The 12,942-nt window shown below is 41.0% G+C and overlaps 1 protein-coding gene across 1 annotated transcript in view; it reads right to left on the bottom strand.

Moving 5' to 3' along the window:
* The window catches only part of LOC136867262 (retinol dehydrogenase 11), a 133,726-nt gene that overhangs the window by 87,589 nt on the left and 33,195 nt on the right, over positions 1 to 12,942 (bottom strand). Inside the window, exon 2 of the mRNA XM_067144405.2 lies at positions 3,201 to 3,293. Within this exon, the coding sequence (XP_067000506.2) occupies positions 3,201 to 3,293 (93 nt within the window). The remainder of the gene's footprint in view (positions 1 to 3,200; positions 3,294 to 12,942) is intronic.

The raw sequence follows: 12,942 nt of genomic DNA, 5'->3' as shown, positions 1-12,942 counted from the left end.
GCACACGGCCAACTCGCCCGGTAGATTTAGAATAGATAGGAGCATAATCTTGAGTGAGGTTAGCAAAAAGAGACTCTGGGAGTACTTGGGCAACATGCAAACTGCAAATATTGAGAGGAGCTATTAGTAATAAGGAACCATTGAATCAAACTGTGACCTATTATTGCATCTGAGCAAGGATATTTCATAATTAATACACTGAAGAAAATGGAAATTGCAACACCCAGAAGGAGTGGTGCTGTATTGCTGCAATTGAACATGCAGGACGAGTGTTCGGTTGTGATTCGATGATTACACTTTCAGTTCCCTCTGACCGCAAGTTTGGACAACAATCAATACAGGGTGTGCCTACCACGAGCTGCAATACATTGATGAATTCGTCGAGGCATGGAGTCAATAAGGCCCTGGATCGCTTCCTGAGGAATTGTGGCCCATGCTTGCTGCACTGCACGGGTCAGTTGTTGCAGAGTTGTGGGTGGCTGAGGACGGTTGGCCAGTTGTCGACCCATCATGTCCCAAACATGCTCAGTAGGACTGAGGTCCGGGGATCTGGCTGGCCATTCTAAGGTTGTGATGTCGTGGAGAGCTTCTCTGGAGATGCGTGTAGTGTGAAGCCGGGCACTGTCCTACTGAAACATCCCATTAGCAATGTTCGCCATCATAGGGATAACCACTGGATTGAGTACGTTATCAATGTACTGTCGAGCAGTCGTAGTGCCCTCAACAAGCACTAATTGTGATTTCACATTAAAGCCAATAGCTCCCCAGACCATAATACTTGGTGTTGGCCCTGTGTGCCTCTCAACAATAAGATCTGGACGGCCCCTATCCCCGGTACGTCGGCGCACACGATTCCGGCGATCACTGCGGGCAAGACAGAAGCGCGATTCATCACTGAAGACGATCCTATGCCATTCGTCGACCCACGTCGATCTTTCTCGACACCAGGCCAGCCTTACACATCGCTGTTACGGGGTCAATGGAACACCTTCTGCAGGGACACGGGCTCGTAAGCCAGCTGCACGCAGGCGATTATCAACTGTTTGTTGTGTAACGTGGGGTGCCACAGCTGCTCGAATTTGCGCTGCTGTTGCATGGGGTTCCATCTGGGCCATCCGAATGATGCGGCGATCCTCTCTCACAGTTGTCTGTCGCGCTGGGCCTGTGCCATGTCTACGAGTGTGGGTACCTTCATTTGACCACTGCTGCCATACACGTTGTACCGTACCTGCCTGTAGGCCAACACGTGCAGCGACAGTCCTTAACGATAATCCAGTCTCACACAGCCCAATTATCCGAGCCCTCTCAAACGGCGACAGTTGTTGATACCGTGCTCTTCTCTGTCGTCGAGGCATGTTTGACGGGGAACACTGCACTACACAGACTGCAAGTCAACTACGCTACACCAGAGTCCGTATACTAGAGTTGATTCCTCCGCGACCAATCACGTGGAGAGACCTGTAGCAACAATCCAATGGGTCTGAAACTTTGATCGTTTACATACCTACAAGGCATCGTTCCATATCTTGAAAATCAACACAAACGACCAATGCCTTCATGGTGTTGCAATTTCCATTTTCTTAAGTGTATGACACTATTCTTGAAAGTGTAGTCTGTCATCTTTATATCAACTTTGCATTGCTTGCTATTTCAGTGAACAAAGATGATTTGGCCGTAGCAAACTTATCGGAGTATGGTAGTACTTGTACACAACAATCTTTTAGTAAATAATAGTTTAGGAAACTCAATGAATTTCCTGAATATATTAGAGCATTTAATCTAATTCCATTTACTTCACTTTCCACTACCGACTTCAAAAGACAATTCGGTTGATGTGGCAAAATGAGTTGCAAGAGTACCAGTTGATGCAGCAGCATTTTGTACATTCTTTTTTGATCTACACATTTGTTTGTAGTGACCTACTTTAGAGAATGACACACACAACATTTTAGCAGGGCATAATGATATCTGATGACAATTGCCACTGCAAAAATAGCTTTCTCTGTTTTTAACAGAAGTGCCACAGTTGGGACAGGCTTAACTGAATTTTGCTCACTAGCATTGCAGGCTGTTGGGTTCTAGTAACAAAAAATTACAATAGTGTTGCTCAGCCAATTCTAATGCTCTAGCTTGATCAAAATGAGCATCTAAAGTTAGAGTTGTATTTTAAAGCAGTCTCTGTCAAATATGAGCATTAATCTGGCCACTAATGAAAGAATCTCTAACATAGGTCGACTCCTTTTTGTTATATTCACCAGTGAGTGGTTTGAAATGACAGTCTTTGCTCATTTGCTATAAAATTTGGAAATACTGATCTACTGATTCACCATCATGTCATCTATTTACTAGACAGCGTCAGGCATAATTTTTTTTTTGGCATTATGTATAAAGATTCCAAAGTGTCTGTAGCTTTCTTAAACTTTTTTTTTTTTTTTTTGCTAGTTGCTTTACGTCGCACCGACACAGATAGGTCTTACAGCGACGATTGGACAGGAAAGAGCTAGGAGTTGGAAGGAAGCGGCCGTGGCCTTAAGGTACAACCCCAGCATTTGCCCGGTGTGAAAATGGGAACCACGGAAACCCATTTTCAGGGCTGCCGACAGTGGGGTTCGAACCTACTATCTCCCGAATACTGGATACTGGCCGCACTTAAGCGACTTAAACATTTTGTTTAATTCATGTACTGATACATATTAGGAACTACATATTAGTGAGAAGTTGCAACTTAACTGGTGAGAAGCTGCAACTTACTTTCTTCTGTCTCTTCTTATATCCAGCCTGAAAATATGATGAAGTCTCTGTTTCCAATGTAGCTGTTGTTTGTCTGCAGATGTTGCGGTTGGATCCACATCTAAACGCTCTGGTGTTAAATTCTTATCCATTTCCTATGTTCTTCAACTTCCCATCTTAAGCTTTATGTAAATTAAATTGTTATAAAGCTAATGTGCATAGGCTTTAATATACATGAAACACAGCATGTATTTTATATGGCAATTAATGTCTCGTTCAAAACTGCCACATCGGCATTGTCACTATCTTATCATGGTACTCCTATAACCAATGAATACCACAGTTTTATAGATTAATGCATTTGTATTTCATGAGTAAATAAGTGAATTATTTTCAAGTACAACATATTAATAATAATTGTTAAACATGTCTTCATCTTTGTTCCTTGCTTATTTGAATGACAAACTTACCCTGAGCCTTCTTTCCACGCTCCAGGTCTCGGCATCCTAGTATAACTCGTGCTCCTCTTTTAGCCAATTCCAAGGCAGTTTCTTTGCCAATACCTGATCAAAAACAAACAAACTGCTTAAAATAATGCTTTAGAACTCAAACTGAGAATGATCATTTTTATTTATCTGCATTTTGTGAATATATCCAAGCAAAATTTAAATCAGAAAGTAAGGAACGTTCTCACCAGACTCGCAATCCACGGATTCCACAACAAAATATGCCAAAAACAAGAAATTTCACGTTCCACTGTGTAACAAACTTTGTGAAAGATGCCATCCAACTAGGCCCTATAAATGTTCTAAGAGGGAAAAATCTCTTGTGGAGTATAGTAAGAGTTAACTGTGCACACACTCGTGCGTATGTTAACTGCATAATAAATGACGACGCAGTATTAATAAATAGTGCTACACGTGCATATATATGTATAATGTACAACCAAATTTGCAAAAGACTGAATTCCATTTAGCTACAACTCCCTAGGGGAATTCTCACAATGTGTATGTATGTTCTTTGTAGACTAGTTAATGCTCTTTAAAGTGCATCTTAATAAAAAAATATATTTTCTACTTCAGTAAGGCGCTGCGTGATCCCTCTGCTGGCCTTTGTCTTCGTTCTCATCTCACAGCAAAATTATATCCCAGAATAAGTCAACGCTTGTTGACAAGCAAACGACTTCACCGTGCCTGGTATGTAACTTTAATGGAGCGATCAATGTCCCGAAGAGACGAGGAAACAAAATTTCTTCATCCCGCTTTACTGGTTATATTAACAAATGGTTCATTTATATCCGAAAGCAAAATAGCTAGGCTGTATTTTTGTAACATTGTTAAATACACTTATCAATTACCGGTATCTGTTTGAAATGAATGTTTGTAGATTTATTTATTGTGATGTTGAATTATATTTTACGAACTCTTTTTGTAGATTTAAAGTTATTGCAAACACAGTAGAGACAATACGCGACACTCGGCGAGATATCGAGGGACAGCTATTAGAGCTCTCTCTAGTGGGTAGACCTGAGAACTACTGATTCTGTCATAAGAACACGTGTATTTGTGTGTGAAGTTTTTGGTGTTATTTATGCGTTTTCAGTGAGTTGGCATAATTAAATAATAGCGTGTGTCATTCCTTGATATCTTCCCTCGTGACAAGAAAATGTAAGTAATATTGTGTTTGCATATATATTCTTCCAGTGATAAAGAGATTTTTATAGTACTTCATAACCTTCTGACCTGCTCGACCCATATTTTAACTGGCATAAAATGTAATATGCATATTTTATTCTATAGTGCAGCAGTTAACCTTCAATACCGATGTGTTGTTGTAGGTGTGATCTGTGGGTTTTGAAATGTCACAGAAGCGATTTGGATAAGGTGTACAAGACGCCGAGGTGCCGGAATTTTGTTCTACAGAAGTTATTTTACGTTCCAGTAAATCTACCGACACGGGGCTGACATATTTGAGTACCATCAAATATCACCGGACTGAACCAGGATCGAACCTGACAATTTGGGCTCAGAAATCCAGCGCCTCAACCATCTGAGCCACTCAGCCCGTAACAAATTAAAGCACCATTGACAAATCCCTGCTACTGCTACGGAACGTTATCGTCGCCATAAGACCTATCTGTGTCGGTACGACGTAAAGCCACTAGCTACGGAACGTAACTAATGCACTATTCGTAAATTATGTTATGCAGGAGATTGAACGATGTGGCATCCTTTTCTTTACCACCTCCCTTATCCAGGGGATATTTTTATTATCATTTGCTTTACGTCGCACTGACACAGATAGGTCTTATGGCGACGATGGGATAGGAAATGCCTAGAAGAGGGAACGAACGAAGCGGTCGTGGCCTTAATTAAGGTACAACCCCAACATTTGCCTGGCGTGAAAATGGGAAACCAAGGAAAACCATCTGCGGGGCTGCCGACAGTGGGGTTCGAACTCACTATCTCCCAGGTGCAAGCTCAAAGCTGCGCACCTCTAACCACACAGCCAACTCGCCCGGTCCGTGGGAATGTACTCACTTTCTGATCAGTCCAAACCAATAACATTAAAGCTCAAGTACAGAGGTGCTCAGGTGGGCGCCCGTTGAGGCTTGCCCAGTGCGGCCAGGCTGGCGTGAAGTAAATGCGGGCAGCTTACGTCAAAGGCATACGTCACAGTGAAACGAGAGATCGGGGTCCAGCCGCACACGGGCCATTACGGAGCGGGAAGACCGCTGCATTCGACACATGGCTATGATGGATCGTACTAGTGTCGGCTACTGAATGCATGATTCGAAGCAATGTATCGATTCATTCAAGTTTTCTATTATAGCACTTTATTTGAAATACTGCACCCCAATCAGCATTTCGCTGAGGAGTGGAGGAGAGCATCGTAATCGCAATTGAACGTCAATGCTCCTTCGCTTCTCTGCAAAGTGTGTCCGCTTCCGCTCTCCGCCAGTGTCCAGTGTGCCGATAAGGAGCCGTGTGAATCTTGTGTCTCATTGAGCCGTGCTTGCTGACGATTCTTTCGGTGTGCCATGATTCACTGTCTCGCTGCAGTGGAAGCTCGACTCCCGGCCAACGTCCAGTGTCCTGCCAATGAGCCGTGATTGCGCCACTCAGCATTGTCCGCTGGGAGTAAGCTGAATCGTGTGCCGTGAGCTCGCCGCTGCAGCGAGACATGGCACACCGAAAGAATCGTACGCAGACACGGATCAGTGAGACACAACACACACACGGTTCACGGTACACTGAAAGAATCGTATGCTATAATGGACTCTCGAGCTCAGCTCATTTGAAAATAATTCCCACTTGCATTCACTGTCCTCTTCTTACAGGGAGGTTTAAATAATAAATGGATTTATTTGCAGTGTTAAAAAGGTAGTCAAAACATAATTCTAAAGTAACTAGTAAGTAGGTAGGCTACTAGTTTATACTCTTTATTAGTTTAATGAATCTTAGTATTATAACTTAGTTGACATTTGACAATTAATTAAACTCTACTCTAGCCTGCCCTATGACTATGAGTCATGCTCATGACCACTCACAAGTACCTGTTTTATATTGGGAAGAACGGCTCAGCATTCTCTCAGTTCGTATGTCACATCGTTGCACAAGACTTCAATCATATGTGGACAGTAAGTGAGCCGACTGACGCAGTAACTTAACCAACAGTATGTTGAATCAGAAAACTAGTGGGCTACTGTACATCTCAGGTAGCCTATACAAAATATGACGATTTAAAAAATCCTCTGCTGATAGAAAAATATATATTTTCAAAAGTGACAGAGAGTTGGACGTGCGGTTAGTATCGCGTAGCTATGCACTTGCATTCGGGGATGGTGGGTTCGAATCCCACCGTCGATTTTCGGTATTTTGCCCATTTTCACACCAGGAAATGCTGGGACTGTGCCTTAATTAGGGCCATGGCTGCTACCTTCCTAATCCCAGACCTTTTCCATCCTGCGTCGCCAGAAACCTTAGATGTATTAGAGTGACTAGCATTTTTTTCTAAGAAAGGAGTTCATAGTATGAAGACCAGATGGCAGCAGCGAGCACTGAATGCTGTTGCTGCTGTCTTACCAGTACACACTACACAGATGCAGTAGGAGCGGTGACTCTAATGTGCCGTGAATCGGATCACTGTACCGATTCAGTAACGTGAACGGAATCAAATGAATCGAATGTCCCATCTCTAGATCGTACTGGATCTGTAGCAGCCATTAGAGCTTCAGTTGGCACCAGAGTGACACAGCGAACTGTAACAAATCGATTACTTGAGGGACAGCTCCGAGCCAGACGTCCTGTTGCGTTCATGTCACTAACTCCGAATTAATGCCATCTGCGACTTCAGTAGTGTCAAGCTAGCGCTCATTGGAGGGCTGTTTGGAGATCTGTTGTGTTCTCAGATGAGAGCCGGTTCTGTCTTGGTGCTAGTGATGGCCGTAGGTTGGTAAGGAGGACTGGTGAGCGCTTCGAACCTGTCGTTGCTGTCACCCAACGTGCTTTACAGAGTGTCAGCCAGTTGCCTTGACCTGCGAGATTACCAGACCTTTCGCCTATTGAGCACGTAAAATATGTACTTTTTTAAAAATCCACCTTATCAATACTTGACAATCATGTGATGTTTACAGAAACATTACAATGTGCTATTACAAGGTACTAGTTTCGGTCCTATAAGAACCATCATCAGCCTAGCCAAGATACATAAGTATATACCATAGTCCTAAAACAGAGTTATGCGGTGAGAATGAGATTTGAAAGAATGGACTGGGGATGTGGTGGAATGATATACATATAAAATTGTGAAAATATGAACTGTTGTAGATGTAGCAAAGTTATGTTGAACAGTGACAAATAAAATCATTTGGTATATGTCTCGTAAAATTACAATATTAACTCAAAATTGAATAAAATAATCTCTAGTTGATGAATAGTTCAAGGTTGCACATTTAAAAATTGGTTTATGTCGGATTTTAAACAATGTCCAATGTTTCTATTAAGTTCTAGAAGATATGAAGTTCAACATTGGCGCAGAGGGAATTATTTTGTCCAATAAATCCACAACAGAGGTTAAATGTTGACAAAACTGTTCGACATATCTTATGGTAGATTGAAATCTTGTTGTGTTACAAAGGAGCAATCCCAATTCAATAGGAACCAAATGAAATGAAAATCCACAGCCTGTTTCCAGTCGTTCGACCGGGTCAGGATGGAATGAATGAAGCCCCCATCTAGCGGCGAGGATGGGAATTGTGCCGGCTGCCGAAGCCTGTCGCACTCCTCTGGGGCAATGATTAATGAATGACAGATGAAATGAAATGATATTGGAGAGTGTTGCTGGAATGAAATATGACAGGGAAAACCGGAGTACCCGGAGAAAAACCTGTCCTGCCTCCGCTTTGTCCAGCACAAATCTCACATGGAATGACAGGAATGTGAACCACGGAACCCAGCGGTGAGAAACCGGCGTGCTGCCGCCTGAGCCACGGAGGCTCTAGGAACCAAATGAACCTGGAGAAAACTGTTGTTTAATATTGTAATTTTACGAGACATATACCAAAAGATTTTATTTGTCACTATTCAACATAACTTTGCTACATCTACAACAGTTCATATTTTCACTATTTTATATGTATATCATTCCACCACATCCCCAGTCCATTCTTTCATCTCTCATTCTCACCGCATAACTCTGTTTTAGGACTATGGTATATACTTATGTATCTTGGTTAGGCTGATGATGGTCCTTATAGGACCGAAACTAGTACCTTGAAATAGCACATTGTAATGTTTTTGTAAACATCACATGATTGTCAAGTATTGAGAAGGTGGATTAAAAAAATGTGTACTTATTTTATGTGTAATCTTAACTCAATACGGAACCAACTATGAAGTTTATAACCTTGAATATTGAGCACGTACCAGAATGGGGCATTATGGGACGACAAATCCAGCGTCATCTAATAGGCCTACCTGTATTAACAGTTGCCACTGATGCTTTCACGGCCCATGCTTATAGACATGATATAGGTTTTTGGGCTTACGCCGTGTCAAGAAAATAAGGTGAAATTACGTTTCGCAGAGAACTGTGCCTTTCTCGTGGACAGTCGAGATTTTCTTCTGATGACGCAGAGCACAGTTCTCTGCGAGACGTAAAGAATTTCACCTTATTTTCTTGTCACGGCATAAGCCCAAAAACCTATATCATGTCTGTATTAACAGTTGCTGATCTGACTGACCAGCTGCAACAAGCATGGAATACCATCCCATAAAATGACACACGGCACCTGTATGACACAATGCGTGCATGTTCGCAGGTTTGCATGCTTGCATTCAAAACCGTGCCAAAATTTCGTGGTAGAGTCGGAAATCGAACCTTGGCCTCCAGGGGTGGAAGCTAATCACGCTAACTACTACACCACAAAGGTGGACATCGTTATATTTACTAGCAAAATTCTGGCACCTTGGCTTCTAGGAAACCGTAAAAAGTAGTTAGTGGGACGTAACATCTATTATTATTATTATTATTATTATTATTATTATTATTATTATTATTTTAATTATTATTATTATTATATTATTATTATTATTATCATATACTTATTAAACGTGTTTTAATAGGTCACTAAATTCTGCACAAAATTACTTTATTTCTCTTAAATCGGTTGATGCGTGTGTTCGCTTCTCATTGTCAAAGTAGACCGGGCGTCCGAATCCGAACGCTCGAGAAGTGCGTCGATTCTTCGTCGTGACCTTCAAAATTTTCTAGAACAGTTCTTATTGACGGACGCGTATACTTGTCCTCCGTATTTGTACACGCAACTCGGCTGTACTGGGCGCAGTTTATATATATTTTGTACAGTTTTAAACATCTTTCCTGCAGTATTTTCGTCTTGTTCAACTTTTCAAACTGGCACACCGATTTATAAGACGTATTTGAAAAAAATAAAGCTGATTATGATGATGATGAATGTTGTTTAAATGAGCCTAACAAGTTGGTCATCGGTTCAAAATAGAGAAAGAGATAAATACTGGAATCCAAGACGACGTTATAAAACCTGTAATGTAATTTTCTATATCAACAAAAATAATCTCTTTTCGTACCGTAGCCTTTCCTCATCGCAACCTAATGACGATGTAAACAGGTAGAGGAAAAATACCAAAATAGAAAGATGCTTCAGGGAAACTATTCTAGCTCTGGAAAAGTCACGTTCTACATGCCATTATTTATTGCTCAACCAGTATTATTTTATACCACAATTGTTTTCTTGTTACATTTCAGGTGTTCACTCTCCACATGACTCACAAATGAAGTTGGTAGTACATTTACCTACTTATACTTGGTTCATGTACTACGTTTTAAGGAACTTGGGACATACTAGTTAAGTCTCGTGTATTTAGATCGCGTGAAGTTTGTTTATAAATTGCATGGTTTTAAATTTCAACTCCATCTTCACTTAGTTGCCTCTTGTTACCTCTAGATCCCAATGTAATAAAGGTATCTGAAGACAAGGGCGTCTTTGATTTTCTTGCTTTTCATGGCATTTCGGTATAGTGCACAAATATATTTTTGTAATTACGCGACTGGAACGTGATTGCGTACGAGTGGTAACGCGGTAAAAACAAAGATTGTGAATTATAATATAGCCTACCAAATTTACGAATATTGTATTTTGGTAAAGAAATGTATTAATGTTGACTGACGTTTAAGAAGGACAAGCGACAAGATTGGAGTCCGACTCTTTGGCTGAATAATCAGTGTTACGGCCTTCCGTTCAGAGGCCAGAATTTTGGCCGCATCCGGTTAATTCCTCTGACTCGGGGACCGGGTAGTTCTGTTTGTCTCAATAGGCCTATATACGTATTCATTTACACACGACACACTACTAACCACCACAGACATACAAATAATTAATACATATGTCCGGAAGGGCATCCAGCCGTAAAACAAGGTCTTCATGTGCGACACTGATGCTTCGTTACTAGAAACTTATTATTTACTTTAGAAAAAAATCGAGATCAGAAATTTTGTTAGGATCGAGCTTTGTGACATGGAATATCAAGCATGGTGTAAACTAGGCCTACCTCATAAGGGTAAATGGGTTATTCTTTATAAAGACTACACCCCTCTTAATAATTGGATCCGGCACCACAGATGCCCTCATATAAGACGTGCAATGTTGCTGCAGTCCGACCTGTACCACAGTCAGATCGAAACTCTTCCACACGTCTCTGGCTTTTGTTCGCACGGTGAAACCCTCACAATGCCTGTCAGCACACCATTCGTCACATGCTAGCCGACTCTGCAAAGGAGAGGATCTGGAATCGCTATATAAGGGAGCACGAGGCGAGAGAAAGGAGACGAGCTGCTCGACTAAGTGATATGGAGAGATGGAGTGGAATGACATCAGTAGACGAATAAGATTTTTTTTTTGCTAGTGGCTTTACGTCGCACCGACACAGATAGGTCTGGCGACGATGGGATAGGAAAGGCCTAGAAGCTGGAAGGAAGCAGCCGTGGCCTTAAGGTACAGCCCCAGCATTTGCCTGGTGTGAAAATGGGAAACCACGGAAAACCATCTTCAGAGCTGCCTACAGTGGGATTCGAACCCGCTATCTCCCAGATGCAAGCTCATAGCTCTAACCGCACGGCCAACTCGCCCGGCCCGAATAAGTTTGAGTGGTGTCTTTAAAAGTAGGAAAGATCACAATATGAAGATACATTTATAATTAAAGAGGACAAATTGCGGCAAATGTTCGTTTATAGGAAGGGGAGTTAGGGATTGGAATAACTTACCAAGAGAGATGTTCAATAAATTTCCAATTTCTTTGCAATCGTTTAAGAAAAGGCTAGGAAAACAACAGATAGGGAATCTGCCACCTTGGCGACTGCCCTAAATGCAGATTAGTTGTGATTGATTGATTGATTGATTGATTGATTGATTGATTGATTGATTGATTGATTGATTGATCATAGCCTTTAAAACCAACTCAAAAACTGGCTACATACTGAATCCAACCGTGAGGTTCGAACTGAATTCATAACAGCCACAGGAGGTTGACAACGAGAAGACGGCTATCTACGAACCTATAGTGCCCTACTATAAAAACAAGTACAATCTCGAATGTGTTGAGGTAATTGGATTGATGGTGAGTGCTTGTGGAACGATACTGAGCCTTTTTGTAAAGACCTGCAAAATGCTAGGCATCCCAAATAATACCTTAAAGACATTGCAATTTCGGCAGTTAAGGGATCCGTCGCGATTTTACGAAATCACTTATACGCTACTTAATAATGAATTATTGGCCTTAAATCTCTTCTACTATTTTCCAGTCTTTTATCAGCAACTGCATAACCGTATTTTATGTCTTTGTTATGCTTTGTTCCTGTGGCAGCCTCGTTAATTTTCAGGAAGCTAATAAAATAAAATAAAATAAAATAAAATAAAATAAAATAAAATAAAATAAAAATAGTTTACTCACGGAAGTATCTGAATACCACATACTGTATGTATATGGTAGGTCTACTTATCTTTGTTGTAAGTTTTATTTTGGAACCACGAATGTTGGAACCTCATTCTTTTGTCGAAGTAGTTGCTATAACTTCACTTCCATTTACAAGTCTAAAATCTTTATAGACATACGTTTCCGTAAACTTCAAATATTTGTCCCATACTTCGTGTGTAATAGGGTTGCCATAAGGTTCAGATGAAATTCAGGACACCAACATCGACAAGTTCCAAACATAGGCGCCGACTCCACGGGAGCACTTGCCCCCATGCTTATAGTGTTATGGGGATGCAAACGAGTATATTTGGGTAATTCCATGTGAACTGCCCCATCCATTACTAAAAGACACACTTGTTATATGATGTTAATGTTAAAAATAGAGAAATAATAAGAAATCATACTTTAAGTAAAATATCTACTTTACCGACCACTCCACAATTATATGATATTCAATGTTATTTGCATAGATTTTTAAGTAACAGATGGGACATTCCCTTCCAAAAGCATTTGAGCAAAATTTAAATAATTTGCTCTGCTTTTAAAAATTGAGGACATTTTTAAATATTCAGTCAGGACGTCGGGACACATGCTCAAATTCAGGACAATCCCGCTTTTTCAGGACGTATGGTAACCCTATGTGTACGTGTATGTTTGTTTGTCTTTTACATCATGTGGAAAAGGTTGAACATAATTTTAC

Source organism: Anabrus simplex, chromosome 3, assembly GCF_040414725.1.
Source record: "Anabrus simplex isolate iqAnaSimp1 chromosome 3, ASM4041472v1, whole genome shotgun sequence".
Classification (NCBI taxonomy): Eukaryota; Metazoa; Arthropoda; class Insecta; order Orthoptera; family Tettigoniidae; genus Anabrus; species Anabrus simplex.
The sequence above is the reverse complement of the archived record's forward strand: the minus strand, read 5'-3'. Positions and strand labels throughout refer to the sequence as shown.